Here is a 20520-nt window from a genome sequence, read left to right on the forward strand (position 1 = left end):
GTTACATAATTGTGTATGCATGGTCAGATGTGCAGAGAGTAGGTCACATTTGTGCACAAATCAGCCTGTGCACATGGAATTTTGCGACTCGTTTCACACCCTCTTCTCAGATCAACAAGTCCACGTTGCATTTGTGAGCTGGTGGAAAGCTTCCAAGGTGGGAAGGTGGTGTCAGGCCAGCGTTTGACTATTTTAGATTTGAAAAAAGTTCATATAGACATAGATGCAATTGTTGAATGTATGCTGTAATGAACTAGCACAACGTTTATTATTCTACTTTGAGAGCAGCTGGCCAATGTCTGTACTTTACAATGTCCAAATGTTCTTTCCATAGACCTCCATTACACTGGGCGTTCAGAGATTCACCGCGATACAGACAAGTGCCCACGATCAACCACTAGGTGGCTGCAGAGATTCTCTTATGAAATTGGCCCGTTCATGGTCTTGGTCTGGGTTTACAGCTCAAATTAATTTAACTTAATTAATCTAACTGTCTCCCTAAAGGACTATAGTAATAATAATAATAATAATAATAATAATAATAATAATAATAATAATAATAATAATAATAATAATAATAATAATAATAATAATAATAATAATAATAATAATAAAAACAAAGAAATACATTAAAAATGTAAAAGTTTTAGAGCTTTTATTTCTGGACAATGAAGACAAGTACATCTATGGATACATCAATACATTAATTCAGTCAGTAAAATAAATTTTCAGTCTAATTGTTTTCTGTTATGACAATTGATCTCCCATATAGCAACGCTGTTTCAGTAAAAAGCAATTTATAATATAACAATGAATCCACCAATTACCCAGTCTACAACTTCCTCATTTGGTATATTTAATAATAAAATCAATCACAACACAATATCGAGAAGACTGAACAAGGATGGTTTCTTTGGCTGGGCCTCTTCTGTCTTCAAAGATCAAAATTTCTTCTAATCAAACCAGAAGACCTCTGAAACAATCTCCTCTGGACAGATTACACCCAAGTTGAGTTGAGTTGCTTTAATGTGCAGGGCAGTGTCAGGAGACAGCCAAACCCAGCACTTGAGCAGAAGCATCTCACACTGTCAAACACAGAGGTGGAGAGGCAATGATTCGAAAGCGTGATTTTGACACACATACATACACTCACAAAGTTGTATTAATATCGGCAAATAACTGAATGGAATGTCGTGAAATTTAAATCCATTCAGGGTCGATTCAAATGATGCTAATGTACACGGACCTGACCAACTCAACCAATTGCAAATCATGATTCTGCATGGTTGGTACTACCCATGATGGATACACAACTTAATCCAGCAATCTTCTTGCTCTGTTGCACCCATCACTCAGGAACAGAGACCAAGGGAACTTTTCCTGTCAGACTCAAATCATTAGGCTCCCTGGCAACTAAAGCCTTTTTATTTTCAACTGGCTTTAAAATTAAAGGGTTTTATTAAGGTTACAATGAGGTTTAGTCTACAGATTGCACATGTGGAAATGTTCTTATTTTCCCTTTTAAACAATGAAGTGAATTGTATTGTGGAGGGTTATTGAACAGATTCAATAAATGTTTTAACTGATCCTGCAAATATGGAGATTTTTCAGAACTTTCTTCTTCAGAAACGATTGTTCACCACTATTCTCACATGTTTTAATAATGCATAAGACATTCCTAAGCTTAAAGTGAATACTTCCAGCAATATCTTGCTGTCTGGTTCTGCCAGGTCTTGATCTGTTTCCTTTCTTCAGTTGCCTGGTGTTTGCTCAGGATGGGGGATTGTTTCGATGAAAAGTTTTGATGCGATATTGTTATTTTATTGGCTTTTAGGTATTAATTGGACTACTTTGGAACTAGTTGATGAACTGTATTGTTGAAATGCCTTGACATGACATTTGTCAGTTATATACTGTAAATAAAGCTGAACTGAATTGATTTGTTTTGTTTGCTTGATACAAACTTCTTTTGACATTGAGCAGCACATTTTTCCACAACCACATAGTCACTGCATCAGTTTGGGTAAAGAACCTGTTCCCTGCCGTACCTTTCCAACGTGAGGCCCCTTTCTGTTCGCTTAGTCATATCCCAAGTTTCTTTTTTACTCTCCAAGGGGGCAGTAGAAAACATTTTATGAGGTAATATCCAAGCACAGACATTTGTCAATGACTGTAAACAACGGAAATCATCTTTATCACTATCTTACATTTTCTGGGATTTAGATCCAAGAGAAGCAGTTGTGATGAGTCATTTCCTCCATCCCAAACATAATCTGTTTAGATAGCTCTGATAACTGTCCTCTCTTATCTAACAAACCGCCAGCACATTTAATAAATGGCTTCAAAAGAAAGAGCTTTGATTATCAATTTGTCTTTGAACATCTACTGACTTATTTGGTCCTTTGAGGAAAAAATGAGAGGGGCAGAAGACAGAATGGCTGGTTTTTAATGAAGTTTCTGCAAGACGCTCCGAAACTACCTGATTAAATGCAACACAATTAATTCAGGAATGAACACAGGAAGAAACATCAAACTTTTATGATTTAGAGCATGATTATGATGCAGTATCGGGAAAGAGAAGTTGTGCAAGCAAAAGTGCAACTTCTTCATGTAGCAAAACATTTGCATGACAAAAACACAAATACAAATCACTAAGCACGGCATATTTTCTGGAAATATTTCTGGAAATATTGTTCATATCCCCTGAACCTTCACTTGTATACATGGAACAGACAGGGATAGAGATAGACTTGAGGAATGCTGTGCATTCTGAGCTGTCGTGTTTGATGAGGGAGCTGCTGAAACAGATGCTGAAAGGGCTCCTGCATGAACCCAAAGCAGAGCAGCAGGCCCTGCCCATATCTGGAGCTGCACAGTAATCTGAGATTCAGCCGGGCGGGAGGAGCCACTGCGAGACCGGGCAGAGTAACAGAGGGGTGTGTGTGTGTGTGTGTGTGTGTGTGTGTGTGTGTGTGTGTGTGTGTGTGTGTGTGTGTGTGTGTGTTTATGTGATGTGAGCCTGATGGAGCGAACAACGAAAGCAAATTAAAGGGGCGTGTGTGTTTTTGGTTAAAGTGGGACTTTCGAGTGCGTGGAGGGAGTTCCCAAAGTTTTCAAAGACACTATAGTTCAGAATCTGTTTGTAAGGACTCAAATTGCTGCTTGAGATGCAAACTCACGCGTGGGATGTTCCAGGAGCTGAGGTGTGAACTTGAGAAGAGAAGAGAAGAGAAGAGAAGAGAAGAGAAGAGAAGAGAAGAGAAGAGAAGAGAAGAGAAGAGAAGAGAAGAGAAGAGAAGAGAAGAGAAGAGAAGAGAAGAGAAGAGAAGAGAAGAGAAGAGAAGAGAAGAGAAGAGAAGAAAAAGAATGGGATAAATAAAGAAAAAGATGGAAAAGGCCAGACCTAAACTTCCAGTTGGGAAGATGGACTGAGGAGACCCAGAGAGACGTGGAGGACTAATCAGCAGATGGACATGTGCAGAGAGCGACTCAGCGTGGGATGGCTGCTACGTCTGGGCTTGGTGCTCACCGCCGTGTGTCTGTGCATTCTTATTTACCTGGACGCACGTTGGCAGGCTGCTCTTGCACCCCTGGTTCTAGGAGGTCCAACCCAATCTAATAAGAGTCAAAAAAGCAGACTGAAACCGGGTTCTGCAGAAGCACATGAGCAGGACACAGGCGTCAAAAGGGAACTCTCATATGCTCACACACTGGACGGTTCGACAAAGTGCTGCCCACCTCTTCACCCACACAAAAAGGTACACTTAAAATGTTTTCAACTCATTTGCTCTTAATTGTTGTGAGAAAGACTCTCGTCAGGTTATCTGATCCCTTTTCAGTGTAGCAGCGCTGAGGGTGGCTCAGACAGGAGCTGCGAGTCACCAGGTTGACTCTCGGTAATCCCAGGAGGGTGATGAAGGCAGAACAGGCAGCAGGATCAATGCGTGCTCAATGAGTGCCTGGGAAAACGTTGAAGTTGAAAGCAGCATTTGTCACTCCGGTTCCTAGCAGCACAGAGCTCTCCGTGTCATTTTTCTTTTGTCTTTTTATGTCACATGTCTTTAGTTTAAACTGCTTCAAATTGAACACACACCATAACTCAGACATACTTCTCTTGTCTTTGCTGCAAATCTCAGCATCAATAACAAAGGGCTGTTCAAACGCAACGTCTTTTGAGGCATACATGCTTGTTCAGGTAAATAAACGCTCACACTCACAAACTCCAGACAGACTTGACCTGTAAAGGATGCTTGAGGCTTGAAGCTTAACAAACCTCCACTTCCCTTTGTTCTTCCTCTCTTTACAAGTGTTTCTCTTTGATTCTTATCTGCTCTCTGCTGTTGTCTTCATGTTGTCATTTGATCTCCACATCCATCTATCTATCCCTCCATCTTACAGCTGTCCACATATCCACATCCACCATCCACACAACAAATGTGCCCTTCCACCACTCCTGACTTCTTCCTTCTTGTCCATTGCGCTTCCTAATTTTGTTTTGTCTTCTTGTCAATACATGCTTGCTCACGTTCGTCTTTAAATCTTTAACAACTTAACAACAGTGCTGAATTTTAAAGAGCCACAGAAATGACTGCAGGGCTATCATACCGCAATGTGAGATGAGCACTGGAGCGCCATCAATATTATATACAACTCCATATGCTCATTCTCCCTGAATCTCAGCACAAATTCTGTCTCCTAAGATGGCCTGGAGGGGCCTGGATGAAAACCCTGTGCCATGTGCTCTCCTTTTTCTTTTTTCAATTTAAAACTCTCCACTCTCCTTCCACCTCTCGCCCATATTTCTCTCACTGCTGATAGATTTTTCCTTTCAACAGATCTATAATCATACAATGCAGATGTTGATAATGATAATGATATGCTTAGACTAGGCGTTTATTGTGTTTTGCATTGTAGCCCTTTTGTTTTATAGACATCATAAAGCACAATTAAAGAAAATTACGCCCAAATTTCAGAGCTACATTTTAGTTACCACAAGATAGTTTTTTTTTGCTCATGTTAGCTCATGCTAGCCAACTATGATATGATACCAACTAACATTAGCTACGCTGCCTGTGGTGGCTCAGAGCTCAATCAGCTCGCTGTTGGGTTGCGTTGGTTAGCAGCTACCTTTTTAATCAACCTGAAAGGGTCTGAGGGGGACGGTGGCTTGACTGGAGCCCCAGGCTGTTTTGGTTCCTACATCAGGTAGCAGCCGATGAAGCAGAAAGTAGAGCATGTTGGGCTTCAGCTCGCTTCCGGTTGCTCGGCTAAGCTTTGCCCATGGAGCCTACCTGGCCAACCCAGAGCCACTCAGAGCAGTTAGTCTAATTAGCATACAATTCCTAGGCCACAACTATGCTCTGTGACGTTCAAAGCTCAGAAACCAAGTTTACTTAAAGTGTTTAGTAGCTAAAGTGACAACTATTTGATGCCACAGACCGCAACCCAGTGATCAGAAAAAAACTACACACACCATACGATTATGCATAAGTTTGAAGCTTATAATTTTGCACTTATTTATTCTCTGACACTTGTTTTGGCTGTATGTTTATTTGTGCCGTAAAGCTGGACATTTCCCAAAGGGAGTTAGTGGAGATCAACTAATGTTTGTTTGAGGAATTGTTTCGCGACATCTTTTTGAACTGCAGATATTCACATCTGTTTTTATCTGCACTTTCAGACCATATTTTATATTAGAAATATTAGCAATAATCCTAGCTAATATATTTAATACTTTCAGTTGTGCATATAGAATGCAATAGCAATACCTCCTAAGATTGCAAAGATCTGAGCCACAGAATGCTGAGGGCTCAGTGAAGGTGGGATAATTTCAGGGAGCATTTTCAGATTTCAAGGTTGAGCTCATGTGTAGATTCTGAAAATAAATAACTAGATACATGTTTGAGCCTGTGGAGCCTGGGGCATTCGGGCAGAGATAAATTATTTGTCTCCCTTTTTGCCAATCAACCTAATTTTCGTCTTGTTTCCATGGTGATCACATACACTCCTCTCCTGCATAGTAGATGGAATGGTACTTGTACTATAGACACATATGCAGGTAGAGGCAGAGCTGCAGTTGCAATTGCTTGAATTGTGATTATTTGGGTCTCCCCGGGCTTGCGGGGCTGCGGCAGGAAGGGGATCCGGTGTAAAAAGGGGCTACATCGATGTGTGGACTATGATCCGCTGTGGGGACCCTTCCAAGAGGGATTAAGCTGAAATGGTTGATGATTTGTTTGTGTAAAACATTGAAATTGTACCAGTCAAAAGTTGGTGGAAACACCTGCGCATGTAACATTATTGAACACGTGAGTGTGTCCAGATGTTTGACAGTTATTGTTTGAACATGTACATGTGAGTGAAAAAGTGAATACTTGTCCAGGAAGTTCTTGTTTCATCTGAACATGCAAACTGCTCAAAATATGTTGAACAGATTGTCTTCTAAACTTTTCCTGATGTGTTACCCACAGACACACACACACATTTATAATTATAATGATAATAACTATGACAACAAAAAATAGATTTTTTTGATAATATTCAGATCACGAAAAAGATCAGTAATATAGAAAAAAGAGCAAGTCAGTCCCATGTTGAATTTTAGTGACTTCTTCACTGCTGCAAATATAATATTTGACATCAAATGATGTGAAATCCTTTGTAAGGGCCAATCACTTTATTCAGAGCAGGCTGTGAAATATATGCAGCCCAACAAAAGAGAGCTAGATGCAGAAAAAAAACTTTTCACAAATATCAAACTTTCATCAGAAGATCCTCAGCAAACTCCTGCAGCTGAATGATGTTCAACAATCAGAAGAAAATTACACAGATTTAACCTGAATGGGATGGATGCCAGGAAAATTGCTGTTTTTCTTTCTTTCTTTCTTTTTTGTTTTCTTTACATGACAGCCTCAGGGATGGGGCAGGTTGCTGTTATTGAATCAGCTATGAGTTCTGCTTTATAGCAGAGAGCGCTTGAAGATACAGCGAGGCCATGTGTCGGAAGTTGAAGAGGACCTCTGGGACAAGATGATAATCCTCAGCACACTAGCCCGAATAAAGATGGAAAAGTAAAAGCCAAACATTTTGCAGTTGACGGAACACTGCACACACAAAAAAAAAGCAGAAAGCTGCTGGAAGAGTCTGTTGAACATTTATGCAAAATGCCTGCAAGGTGTAATTCCAGATAAAGCTAACATTTGAAGCCAAGAATGAACTCACATTTTTTTCAGATGGGAGTATTAAACATCTAATTTCTGTTTGGATGTGTGATGGAAGATTGGCGGCTAAGAATATTCATGTGATGTTGTTCAACATTTTGTTCATTAAAACTGAGTTTTTTTGTGCATAACTTTCTAATAGACACCAACTCTTCACATCACCATTGAATCTGAATGAAAATTAATTAAAAAAAAAAAAACTCAACAGGTTAAGAATGTTTAGCTTCGAACAAAATAAGGTCAGAAATAATTCATAAAGATTGTGCCGTGTGGGGAGGTGACAGGGGAGAATGTAGCTGACAAATTTTGTCCCACTCACTAAACTGCGTGTGTGTCCGTGTGTTTGAGCACGACTGGCCTCGGGTCTGTTTTTAGTAATAACCAAACTCAAAGGAAACTTGTTCTCTTAGCTGTCAGACATCTCAATAAATACACACCCATCTTCTTTAATCATTTATCTCGCACAGGCTTTGCTCCCCGCTGGGAAAAGAAGACAGGGATGAGTTGGTAAATTATAGACGGATGTGAAACAACAGCAGGGAGCGCAAGAGAAAAATAGAGAGGAACAGACACTGCACCGATGACTCAGCCAATGACATTAACGCAAAAATAAAAAGACTACTGTCTTGAAGTCACAGCGCCACATCTAGCCTTCACACTAGAGTGAAGTTTAATCTCTATGACTGACATGTTCTTCTGAGGAAGAAACAGCTGCTGGCAGCTCAATAGGTCACCAGGAGTCACCACATGACATCATATTTTAAATGACTTTGCCTCTCGTGTCTGTTTTGCTGTCACCTAACTGCCGGTGGCAGGAAGAGACGTGAGGCATCAATCTCAGCTGGAAAACAGAAGGATCTATTTAAAGTCAAGTTTGTGAAATGTTTCTGCAAGTAAAAGCAAAAAGTCAGTCTACACGGGACCAGCTGTTTGGCCTCAATCGAGTGCGACTTATGCTTCTTCGTTGCAAATACAGAGATTGCCAACATACGGATATACAGTGCGTTGTACTTTTATATGTGTTCATTGCTGTTTATGTCGCTGCGTAATCACACCAACAAATGATGGCAGGGTGGGTTCTGTTCTGCAGCGCTGTAGCCACAGACTGCATGAGGAGGAAACCTGTGATGTCACCCAGAGGTATTTTTGGAGGTATTTTGAAGCGTCTTTCTGCCTTGTACAGCTCGACGCGATGTTGCAAATAGCAGCTCTGGAAGCTAGCTTGAACATGCCCACCTTAGTTTAGTCACTGCAAGTTGGCTGATTTAACTTGGCTGACCTTGCTTAAACTATGATGACATTTTATGACTTTGTATTCTGATCCGACGTGTCCAAACATCCTCATTTCAAATGTTGCTACCAAAATGACATTGAAAATGAGTGAAGTGCCAGAGCTGAAGCAAGAAGCTCCGCTAGGACCAGCATGTGCTGGGTCTCTGGAAAGCGTCTAGAGACCACTGTTGTAATAGATATAAACAGTAACATCAAGCCTACTGTTGTAGCCCGCAAGTAACAAACTGAGTGATTATGGCTCCCAACGGACCTCCACCACTTGTCGTTTCCACTCTGGCAGGTCCCGGCAGCGCTCAATTCAAATGTCCTTTGCTAACAGTCCAGTGAGTCAGCTTTGAATGATCCTGTAATGATCTAAGTTGAAAGTCACTGAAATGAAGGACTTTGCCCGTTCCATGCCAGCCCAAACCCAGCTGCTGTGGTCTCTTAGTCCACTTAACAGCACAACAAGCCATATCATTGTTACAATAAAAAAGCAGTCAAGTGTAGACAGTGCTGAGCGCTAAGTCTCTGAAGCGATGATGGCTAGCTATACCTGCTGCCAGCCATCAGACCATACTCCTAATTAGGCACAAATTGTGTGTGTTACAAAATAAATTCACTCCCAGTAGCCTATATTTAGTCATTTGGTGTAAAATCAACCGTTGGGGCCAAAACTATTTTAAAAAGCAGGATGTAAATATGTTTATTTATGCTGCATTGTTGGACAAGCTGGCTTTAGGAGTCAGCCCCCAGTGGTCAGTGGACTAACTGCAGCTTAATGTATTTCCTGGTTTGCGTCAAACTAGGATGCTATTTCTTTCTTCACTTGGCTCTAAGCCTTCAGTGCTGAGCTTTGTTGTGTCTGCTTCCTTTATGTGTAGCTCAGACATGGCAACAGGGAAAATAAAGCATAACTTATGGCTGTTGGAGCTGACAAATAATGAGCCGCAGTCATCTCTACTGACATTGCAGCAATCTATCTCTATTTCATCAAACAATTTATGTCCACAAATTCCCTGTATGCTAATAAATGCAGTCCTCAGTGCAGAAATTTGTGCTCAGAGCACCAGTTGACAGAGGAGCTTTTCAATTTTTTGCAACTGCTTCCTCCCAAGAATAGACTATTGCTTTTACATAATATGTTGAAAGTCAGTGATATTTTACCTTTCTCAACTCAAGAACATCTATGTTGCAGCTTCTGAGAAGTTACCCTTCTTATCTGAAGAGTTGTGTAAATCAAATCCATGACTACATTTGGACTGCTTAATCCTGTTAATGCCTCTGGTCTCACCGCTCTTCGACAGCGAAAGCGCAGCACGAGTGTGGTCACAGCAATGCTTTTCTGAAGGAATACTTCACCATCATCATCATTGAGGGCTTTATCCAAGATAAACTAGCCATTATTCATGTATTACAAACAATGAAACCTCATAGGTCAGAACCACGTTGCAAAGCAGAGCCGCTGACTTTTTCAGACCGGCGTTGAAATTTTAGGACATTTCTGAACATAAAACACGACGGGGGCACGGTGGTGCAGCTGGTAGTGCAGCCGTCTCACAGCAAGAAGGTCCTGGGTTCGATTCCCGCCGGGGACGCTGTGGGCGCTGAAGTGTGTGTTAGTTCCCCCATGACTTCAGCGCCCACACCCTGGGTGGGGTTGGCACAAAAACATGCACACAGTCCTGGGTTATACATGCCCCCTCTGGCCAACCGGGGCGCCAGATGGGGTGGGGAGGATCTGGCCGGAATAACGTGATCCTTCCACACGCTACGTCCGGCCGGAGAAACCCCACCCTGTCTGGTGAAAGGAAGTGGCCTGCTCACTCCTCAGGTTAAGGAGGAGACAATGAGCTCAGTGCAGGGCCCTCCCTGGGGTGGTAGAGGATGGGAATGCCCAGGACTGTGTCTTTATATTTATCTGGAACTAAAAGACTGGTACATATAACGATGATGATAATTTTAATGATAAACGAACCAGTATATTAATTATGCAATATAGCTATTCGGTGTGTTTTATGATTCAGTGTGTTATTTCACTAAGATAGAAGTTTGGTTAATTTATTTGCAATTCGGTTGTGATTACATTTGTTTCAAAGAGCAAGAAAACAACTGCCACTGACGACTACTTGCCTCATGAGGAGTGATTAGCTCTGTGTGGCTAGCAGCTTTGACAGAAAGGGCCACTGTGTGGATTTTAAGCTGCTATTGAGTGGTCATGTTTGGAATATCGAAAGCTTCGGCCCAGCAGAGACTGATCAAGAAAGATGGGGGTTGTTGATAAAGAATGAGAGGGTTTGATTTCTGTAAGCCTAGAGGTGTGATGGGAGTTAGTTCTCAGGGATCTTTGACCTCCAGCTGGTTCGCCTGGGGATCCAGGGAGTCACAAGAAATCAGCGGCTGAGAAGTTGACATGTCACCTGACTCAAACCCTCCTCTCTTTACCAGGGTTTCCTGTATTTTACCAACGGTGCATGCCATGAATGAGATCCCAGCTTAGACCATTTCTGCACTGTTCCTCTATATTTCTTGTTCTAAACCCATTTTGCAAATGCATTAAAAATCAAAATGGACATCATATTCAAATGCAAATATGATTTTTGTCTTAAGACTTATGTTTCCTGTATGAGTTGATCTTGAATACTTCAGGACCATAACACTGCAGATCTATTCTAGTATGAACGTGCCAACAACCCTAAAGAAATAAACACTTCTACACAGGCTCATACTTCCTCAGTGTGGGATTAGTATCCAAAACTGACCACAAGCAAAGCTGGCTATGAGTCTGAGCCAAGTTATGAGGGGAAAGTGCACAAAGAAAGCTTTTAGATAATCAATCACCCTTTCACATCAGGTTTATATGAGTACTTACTAAGTGATATCTCAGTGTATCATCCCAGAGCTCTGAATAATTGCTTCTTTCATAAAATGTTAAGCTGAAAGCTGGAAGTATCCCAACCTTAAAAATGTGGTGATCAAAACCAAATGTTACTGGTGAGAAAACAAAAGCTTGTCAATGCACTTTACAGTCGGTCTGTAGCATGTGCTAACTGCTTAACGCTGGACAGCGGTGGGAAGGCCAGCGGAGGGTGACGGGGGGGATGGAGTAAGGCTCAAATTGTCAAAAGTCCAGGGTCAGGATCGCACAATACGCCCTTCAGACGTGGATGCCTTGTCTGGAACATTCCAGAACGTTTTTTTAGGCTCCTCCGCAGCTGATATGAATGAGTGCATTGACCTGGAAACTGGACACAACAGCTCCCATCTCAGCAGCTCTCCTCCAACCATGAACACATGTTCACACAAGCTACGATTCCCTGCTTCAAGACAGCCACACTTTGTCTTTCACAAAGAAAACAAGGTTGTCTTCATGCAGCAGAAACCCTTCCAAGTAACATTTCCCATTAGTCATGTTTGCAGTTATACCATATATTCTCACTCAAAAGCACCAATCCCCATCAAAAGTCATTAAGGGCATTGACGGGTTGTATGGAGAGAATAAACATGTCCAATACAAGTCCAACTAAAAAAAATGAATAAAATCCAGTTTGTTATGATTGATTTACATAATGTTCATGTAATACAAATTCCTAAAAAGCAGTCTGGCTAAGGATGCCAGCAGATTGGTTTTGTCCTCCGTCCCAGGCATGTAAGGGTCAGTGGAGAGGAAGATCTCCCTGGGAATCTGTTAGTCTCTCCCAATATGTGTTCCTGTTTGTTTTTATGGTCCTCTGCAATTGTGATCAATCATAGTAAAAGTTCTGTTACAGTTCAAAGTTTGCATCTAAACAAGTACGAGGAATATCCCCGGATGTGCTTCTGCTCCTTAAGCAGAGATTTAACACTCAAGTAAAAGTACCCTAGAATGCATTTCACATCAACAAGCAGCTGTAATGGCTCTCACTTCAAATGCAGACATGAGAGAGGGCACTTTTGTCGTGACTTTCAGGTATAAAAGGTGCGCTGGAGATGTCCTCTTCTTTCCATCTCCGTGTTCATCCTCATTCCTGTTCCCTCCCCAGTGTCCACTTTTACAAAGCATTCTGTCTTTCTGTGCAAAGACGGCCCATTCCTTGTCCATGGATAGCAACAAGTCACCAATGTCTCTGCTCACTGCTTTGGTCAGCGCTGGCTGAATAAAGAATGAATGAAGAATGAACCTGCTGTGTGAATGGGGCTTGTCTCTGCTTGCATTTCAAATTCTTGTTGGAATTAGAGCCACTGCTGCTGGACACTAATCTCATCGTGAACCAAAAAAACATAATGTTTGCTGTCTCTTTCTATTAATATAGAAATCAAAGGAGAAAAAAGAAAGAAAATGAAGAAAGAGAATCAGCAGAGTGGAGAAATCACTGTTTCCTTTGGTCTATCTCGCTGTTAGTCCGTCATGCTGCCGGTTACCGACTCCATCTCAGGAACTAAGGGTCATATGGTGCTCAGCGAGCTTCCTCTGCTCGTCCCAACTAGGCATCAAACCCTGCTCTCATATCTGGGATATTTTCCAGGAAGACAGTCGCACACTGAGCTCGGCAGCTTCACACATGCAGACACACAGATTGATATTGCTAACAATAAGACCCCAATCTGTCTCATGCGATGCAAGCCAAGAGATCCCAACTCAAACAAGATGCTATGAGAGGACAGTGTTTACAGCATTCGTTTTTGGTCCAATGTAGATATCATATACAACCATTTCAGTCCATGTTGCGAGGAAGAAGAGCAGCCATGTCTCAGTACTTTATGAATGTATTCATGAGTGAAGCTTCTATGATGTGATTGGAAGGGAACCATGTTACCAAGGCAACACCCATCACTATGGAGAGTAAAGTTCATGGCACATATCATGACAAGTTTGAAGACTACATGGAATACAATGGCGTTCAATATTTATGAAGCTGTCAGAAACAGATTTAATGTAAACTGAAAAGTCAAGAAAAGTCAGATACATGCAATGCTCCTGAATTGTTCTAACTATTGTGCCGTGATCGCGGTGCAATGTTTAAATTTGGGATGGCTTCATTTTAATATGGCTTGAGGAAAAATAACCACAAAAACGTCTTTCATGCTGCACCTTAGGAAGTGAAAGCCTACAAAGCTTTTATTCTTCTCTATTACAACAGTTCTAGCCTGTTGTAAGGGTTCCATTTTTTTTCCCTCTCTGCTTTTTAGTCGCACGCTCCTGTAGTGTCTTACAGTAAATGCACTCCAGATGTGGGTTTGTTAGTCGCCCTTTGAATAAGAAACAGTACAGAAAGTAGAACCACTTGTTCATTCTCCATTCACACCGTCTGGGCCTGAGCTTCCTAGTTTCCACCATCTCCTTCACTCCTTTGAACGCTTCACCTTTAGCCAGACTCTTCATCATCCATTCAGTCCTCAAGAGGGTCTCCATGCTGTTGAGACTGAGGCTTAACTCTTCGAAGATTACTGCCATTTAAAAAAGAGAGAGAGAGGGAGATCAGTGTAATCCCCAGCTTTAATTCTGTTAGACTCCATGTCTCTCTTACAGTGAGCTGGGATTGGCCAATAAGCCAGGCTTGTCAGACCACTAGAGATGACATCTCAGGAACTAGACAGATGCATCTTCTCCAACGGTCTGTCTCCGTATTTTCTGAAAATATTCAGCTTCAGTACAGTTGTTTCTTTGTATAATCATATATATAGATGTGTCCAAGATTTTTTCTCTTTTTATTTTTTTAATTTGGTATTTTCAGATGCCTTTTATTTCAGATTCCTGAAATAAAATAATCAAGAGGTGATCAAAGTGTAAACTTCTAGCTTTAATTTGAAAAGTTCCACAAAAAAATAGCATTTACCTTTTAGGAATTAGAGTCATTTTAAGTGACTCAATAGCGGTATTGAGAATTAAGTATTTGGAATGAAAAGAAGGTCAGATGTTGTAAAAGAAGGTTAAATGTTGTAGTTTTAAATAATAATTTTCCATTCGATAACAATTGTACAATGCACAACAAGAGATAAAGTTGATATTTCTAGAGGGGCAGTCATTCATCAAATTTAACAAGTAAGCTTTTGTTTTTTACCTTTTTTCTGTGCAAATACTTGTTAAATATAAGAATGAAAACCGTGAAAGTCCATTCAGACCAAAACATTTTTTTCTTTTGATATTATATATTATTTGAATGACCGGTTTTAATCATTGCCACTTGTGAACTGTGATAACAGAGTGTTTTAAATCCTTTGAAATAAATATAAATGAATGAGTTTGTGTATACACAATCACATATATATATATATATATATATATATATATATATATATATATATATATATATATATATATGTGTGAATATATAAATAAAAGCACTTTCTGTCACGAAGGTGGAGGATAGGACCCATATGCAGGAGACCGGAGTTTATTTTCCAACTTCAACAAACAAAAAAGCGCTGCATAGCAGGATTGCAAAAACCATGAACATGACAAAATCCAAAATAACCCGACACATGGAGGAAGGAAACAGTACAGACCAGCAGGGAACAAGGGCAAGACAAGACACGATATACACAGAAGGCTTGATGAAACACAGGTGCAGACGATCAGGGCAGATGAGAACAAGGGAAGTCAAGACATAACTAAAACACAAACACACGGGTTTCCAAATAAAACAGGAACTCAACACCAAAACCGTGACACTTTTCAAGTTGGGTACAACAATAGTTTGCTGCAATGTCTGTACAAAAAAACTAATGTTCAACATTTTTCAGCTTTTCACCAATTCACACATAACACGTACTGTATTCAGCCTGCTGTTATCTGAGCTACATGCAGGAGGTAAACAAAAGGAAACTCTTCGGCACCATACCTAACCTGCTTCCTCGCAGTTGGTGACGCAAACAATAACGCAGAAGTAACACCAGCGAGGCTGTAGGTGGGACACAGAAGCATAAATCAAGCTTAAAGCATGAAGTGACATCAAATGCCAGCAAGTGTGTGAAGGATTTTTGAATAGAACATTTGGAGGCTGTCGTAAATATATCTGAGTAAATATCGATAAACACCACATTCTCCAAATCAACTTCCAATTGTTTCATTAAACCACATCTCTCGCCAGCCACCTACACGTCACATGTCTTTACCTTTTTATGGCATCAGCTACTGTTCAGTTGTCGGCCAAGTGGTCAGAAAAAAATGGCCTGTCGAAATCATTTTCTGAAAAAATAAATTGATGAACTAAAAGCTCTTGGTCTGCCAAAACCATTTTCATTTTCCCTTTTTCCATAGTGTCAAGATAAAAGATTGAATATGCTGTTGAACTAAAAGCTTTGACCGCTTACTTGCAGCGCTTGGTGGTATTTTATAGCATCTGGAGCTCAGCGGGAGCGGTTGTAATAAACGAGGAGCAGGTCTGACTCTTCGCCATGCTGGCTCTGTACCAGTGGGCAGGCCGACTTGGCAGCGCTCCCTCCACCGCCTTCTGCTTTCCAACTGGTCAGACACAACTCACCTGTGGCTCGGTCGCTCCACGGCATTTGAAACGCCAGTAGCAATTTGTTTATTCCGGCACTGATTGTGTTGTCCCCCCTAGTCCTCCTCTGTGTCCTCATTGGTAACTAGAACCCCACATGTCATTGATCACTATGTCTCATGTATTCTTGATGCACATCCAAACACAGATGTGGCACTCATTCACTAATCTTTGGCATTGGGAAGCATCCATTTTCCATTTCCCCTTTATACATTTTCAGCCTCGCCAGGCTCTTGTCTTCTCTCCTCAAGCGCCTCATTGTTGTAGCAGGCAGTCTTTGCATGTCTTATCCAGTCATCTCATGTTCACCCATCCATCCCTCTCTTCCCGGGGGGGATTATTCATGCCTGGCCTAACTTCTAACACCTCTCTCCACACACCCAAGCTGTGAGGCACAGATCCAAAAACAGCTTCATCCAAACAAGCAGGTCGTGCAGCAGGGCAGATTTCATATTTGGCTGATTTTCTTTTCCAATCCCTGCAGCATACCCACATTAAAGCGGTACAAGCCTTCAAATGTTAATGTGGTGCACCTTTATGTTGTGGGTAGAGTACTGGTAAAAACAGTGGTACGGTACATGCAACAATACAACCCGAGCAATAGTTTATAGTGGTACTTAGAGGTTGCTGTGCAGCAGTTTATCTTTCATGACTGGCAATCATTAAAAAAAATGACCGATATCTAATATTATCCAACAGGACCATTTAACCACGTTTCTTGCTGTCACACAACCGCAAAGCATAATACTCCCACCCCTTGCTTTAAAAGCAGTCATCAAGTTCTCATGATAAACCGCTGCTCTATGTTTTGCTTTTTTCACCAACACACTATGAAATATTCTGGCCAAAGTGCCAAAGCAACACTTCTCGAGTTCATAAGCCAACACTTGTTTTCAACAACTCTGGTGGATGTTGCTTTACAGACTTAAGACAGGCAACTGTGAACAAGAACTGAAATGGAAAGGCAGTGGGACAGACCCAGGAGACTCTAGGGAGAGGGGGGGGGTGTTGTTTCTCGGCTGGCCTGGGAACACGTCAGTACTCCCTCGGAGGAACAGTGAGGTGGCCTGGAAGAGGGAGGTCTGGGCTTGTCTGCTTAGGTGGCTGATAGGTGACGGGCAGACGCTAATGGGAGTTAATAGAGAGACAAATGCATGAGCGGAACATATACAGCACTTTTTCCTCCAAATTTGAAAAATGCAATCTCAAACCTCGGTTGAAGTTCAGATGAAGAACGCACAACAAACTACAGTCATATAGTTTACAAAAACTAATCCAAACAGCTGTCGATAACGACCAGATGTGAGTAAGCAAGTAAAGTGTGTTTATACGGCACTTTTCACAGGTTAGAAGCCACAAAGTGCTTCACAAGCCATGCATAAAAAGATAAGGCACAAGCATAAAAAAGAAGAAGCATAGAACAGAACATACAGAACATACTATCAAGCTTGTCTAAAAGAAGTGGTGTGGAGCTCTAAAAGGTCAGAGATGTAGGCAGGAGCTCAACTGCAGAAAGGCTCTGACAGTGAGAAGTAAAATTCTAAAATAGGTTCTAAAATGCACCGGGAACCAGTGCAATTTTCAAAATTATGTTGGATAAAAGCTCAGATGTGAAATAGAGTGCAATTTCTATTTCACACTAGTATACTCATAGAATGCTGGAGGTTTTGTTGCCAGTGAGGCTTGTCGTCCTACGAGGGAAGATTAATTACCTCTTTGTTTATTACTTATCAGCACATGTCAAATCTTGACCAGTGTTAGACGTTCTTGTGAATTAATTACAGCTCAGTGAGATGTTTGACAGGGAGAAAGATGCACAGATGAGTCACTGTGACTGTTATTTCTTAAACTGATAAGAAATAATGTTAAAATTAGCACACTAAAAAAAAAGTACGTTGGCCACACAGGTTTTTATTCCTTTCCACGTCTGTGACAAGAGAAGGAGTTTTATCCTCTATTTGACAGTTTTATGTACACATTTATAATTAAAACAAACAACAAACTACAAACAAATGTATAGACAAAGGCCCGGTTTCCCAGATCAGTTAAGAAGCTCTTAACAGCAAAAGGCTTCTTTCAAACCTTCTTAAGGAGCCTGTGAAAGAAAAACGCGTTTCCCAGAGTCACTCTTAGCTTAAGAATCTCTTTCATTAAGAAGGAAATGTAAGATGCTGCTGACCCAGTCTTTACAGCCTTCTTAGTGAACAAAGACTCAGGCCGCGTTCAGACTGCAGGCAAATATCCGATTTTTAGCCCATCCAGATTGAAACTGGATGACTCTTTTGAAGTCTGAACAGTCCCAAACCGCATGAGATCCGATTTTTGCAAACCAGATCGAAACCACCTCCGGGAGGTAGTTTCATATCCGATCGTTATCGCATTTGGGCAGATGCGTCTCAGTCTGAACAGCTCCAAACACTCAGATCGGATATGACTGTCCCAGACGCTCCAAACCACCCGCCCATTTCCAGTTGTGGAGCTACTCATCCTTTCACAGAGAGCATGTACAATCTCTGATGTCACGTCAAAAACTATTATTTGTAGTTTAAGTGTTGCAAATTCACATTACAACATGTTTTAATAGCAGAAAAAAAGACCGCATTTCCACGTACGGTGCATGTCGCCGCGTACCTTACGCCGTAGGTCTGCGTTGGTGTAACGTGGACCATAAATCAGCCTTCATATCTTCCTATCAGTCGCGCTGAGAGCCTGAACCTGCAGCCCGTCAGCTCATCAGCTGCCAGTTGTTCATTGCTGGTTCGTTTTGTTAACTCTGAGCTTTGTTGGTTGGTTTGTTAGTTTGCTGGTGGTTTTGTTCTGAACACTTTTCTCTGTTTCTCATTTTGCTGGGACGCCGGGTCCCTCCGCCGAGACACAACTTTTGTGGTATGCGTTCATTGTTATGTCTAAAAATGATGCGCAGTGCCGACCCAATCAGAAACGGTACAGATATATATATATTTTTTTTTATATATATATAAAAAAATAAAATTATAAAAAAATAAAGGATCCCCATAACCTTTGATCGGGTGGGCAGGACGCACGTTTGGGTCCAACGGGAGGATTAGAGTGAGATGGGGCAGTGTCAAACGATTTAAAATATTGCACAGTGTATGCCCAGCTTTACAGGTATGGAACAGCATGTGAGCTGGCTCCATATTGTTATTGTTTTTGATGTCGCAATTACATGACTTCACACAATACACGCGCTGGGTGACGCCTCCGCTCCGGCGTCGTTGCTACGGCAAACTCGTCAGATCAGTCAATGATGTGGCCCAGTCTGAACAGAGCCAGATCCGATTTGGACACTTGCTAAAAACAGTGTGGACAGTCAGCCCTGAAAATCAGATATGAGAAGGTATCAGATATATATCAGATTTGCCTGCAGTCTGAACGCGGCCTCACAGATCCAGGCGCGTCAGGCCATTCTGTCTTAATGTGTGCACCTACCCACAGGTCATTTTATATCCTCAGTAACTGATTGATGTGCGTAAATGGATGTGATTGCTACTTGGATACACCTGTCACCTATATGTGTGGTGACAGGGAATTAGTGCATTGAGGAGCAGCGCTGCGTGTCTCCACACACCCGCTGCGTGTCTCCAAACATCCGCAAATACCACGTTGATGAATGCAAGATTCTGCTTAATAGTGAATAAGGTCAAGCAGCTAAATAAACTTCAGAATATTTTTTTGAGGTGAAGGATTCTGTTTTACTAGTCACGAGGATACAATGTGGTCCTATATGCTGATCGTTAAGATAATTTGTCCTTTCGTCCATCTTTCACATTTAATAAAAACAATACATTTCCTCATTATTCTCTTACCAAGACTACTTCTTATTTAGTTGCAGTCTTGTTTTCATCACATAACGCACAGGCAGCAGGGAATTAGTGCGTTAGGTAGCAGTGCTGCGTGTGAAAATGCGCTGATAGTGATCGGTGATCGATTTTCCTGGCATCAATTGATTTGGTTTCAGAACCGGACAGCTCCTCCAAAGAGCTTCTGAAAGAGCGAAACTAAAGAGCGGTCCTGAGAGCGGTGTTAAGAAGTCATCTGGGAAACACCCGTATCTTAGGGCCCCTTCTTAGTTGAACCCTTCTTTGGACCCTTCTTAAATCCTTAAGAGAGGTCGGATCTGGGAAACCCGGCCAAAGTCTGTTATTATCTGCTTGCACTGAAGGGTTCAGCTTTCCGCATTTATGCTATAAACTGTCCACTTCAGCTTCACCTAATGGGAACTGACACTTTTCCTGCTTTGTCAAATGTTTCTCACCCTCTCAATTAATCAATAAGTTCCATTGTATCCCCCATTCACTTAAAGACAGCTACCTTAACTGCATAGGCTTACTATGTGATTACATCTAATGTTAAAGCATCAAGGTGCACACAGCTGAGACTCACCAATTCCGAGCGATGTGTGCAGCTGCTTCCATCTGTCATCCCTGAGGAGGACTGGTGGTTGCTAGACTGAACATGGGGCTTTAGACTAATCTCATCACTGCTCACTGATGATTCACCCGTTAGTAGGAGCATTTACTGCA

The 20520-nt window shown here is 41.5% G+C and overlaps 1 protein-coding gene across 2 annotated transcripts in view; it reads left to right on the forward strand.

Moving 5' to 3' along the window:
- Positions 1–3080: 3080 nt before the first annotated feature.
- mettl24 (methyltransferase like 24) overlaps positions 3081–20520 on the forward strand; it is a 49770-nt gene continuing 32330 nt past the window's right edge. The window contains exon 1 of one of the 2 annotated variants that reach the window (XM_061747042.1): positions 3081–3758. In XM_061747042.1, the coding sequence (XP_061603026.1) occupies positions 3468–3758 (291 nt within the window). In that variant the 5' untranslated portion in view covers positions 3081–3467. Of the gene's footprint in view, positions 3759–4140; positions 4196–20520 lie in introns of those variants that run through there. The other variant, XM_061747043.1, reaches the window with a different exon arrangement.

Source organism: Cololabis saira, chromosome 18, assembly GCF_033807715.1.
Source record: "Cololabis saira isolate AMF1-May2022 chromosome 18, fColSai1.1, whole genome shotgun sequence".
NCBI classification, from domain to species: domain Eukaryota; kingdom Metazoa; phylum Chordata; class Actinopteri; order Beloniformes; family Belonidae; genus Cololabis; species Cololabis saira.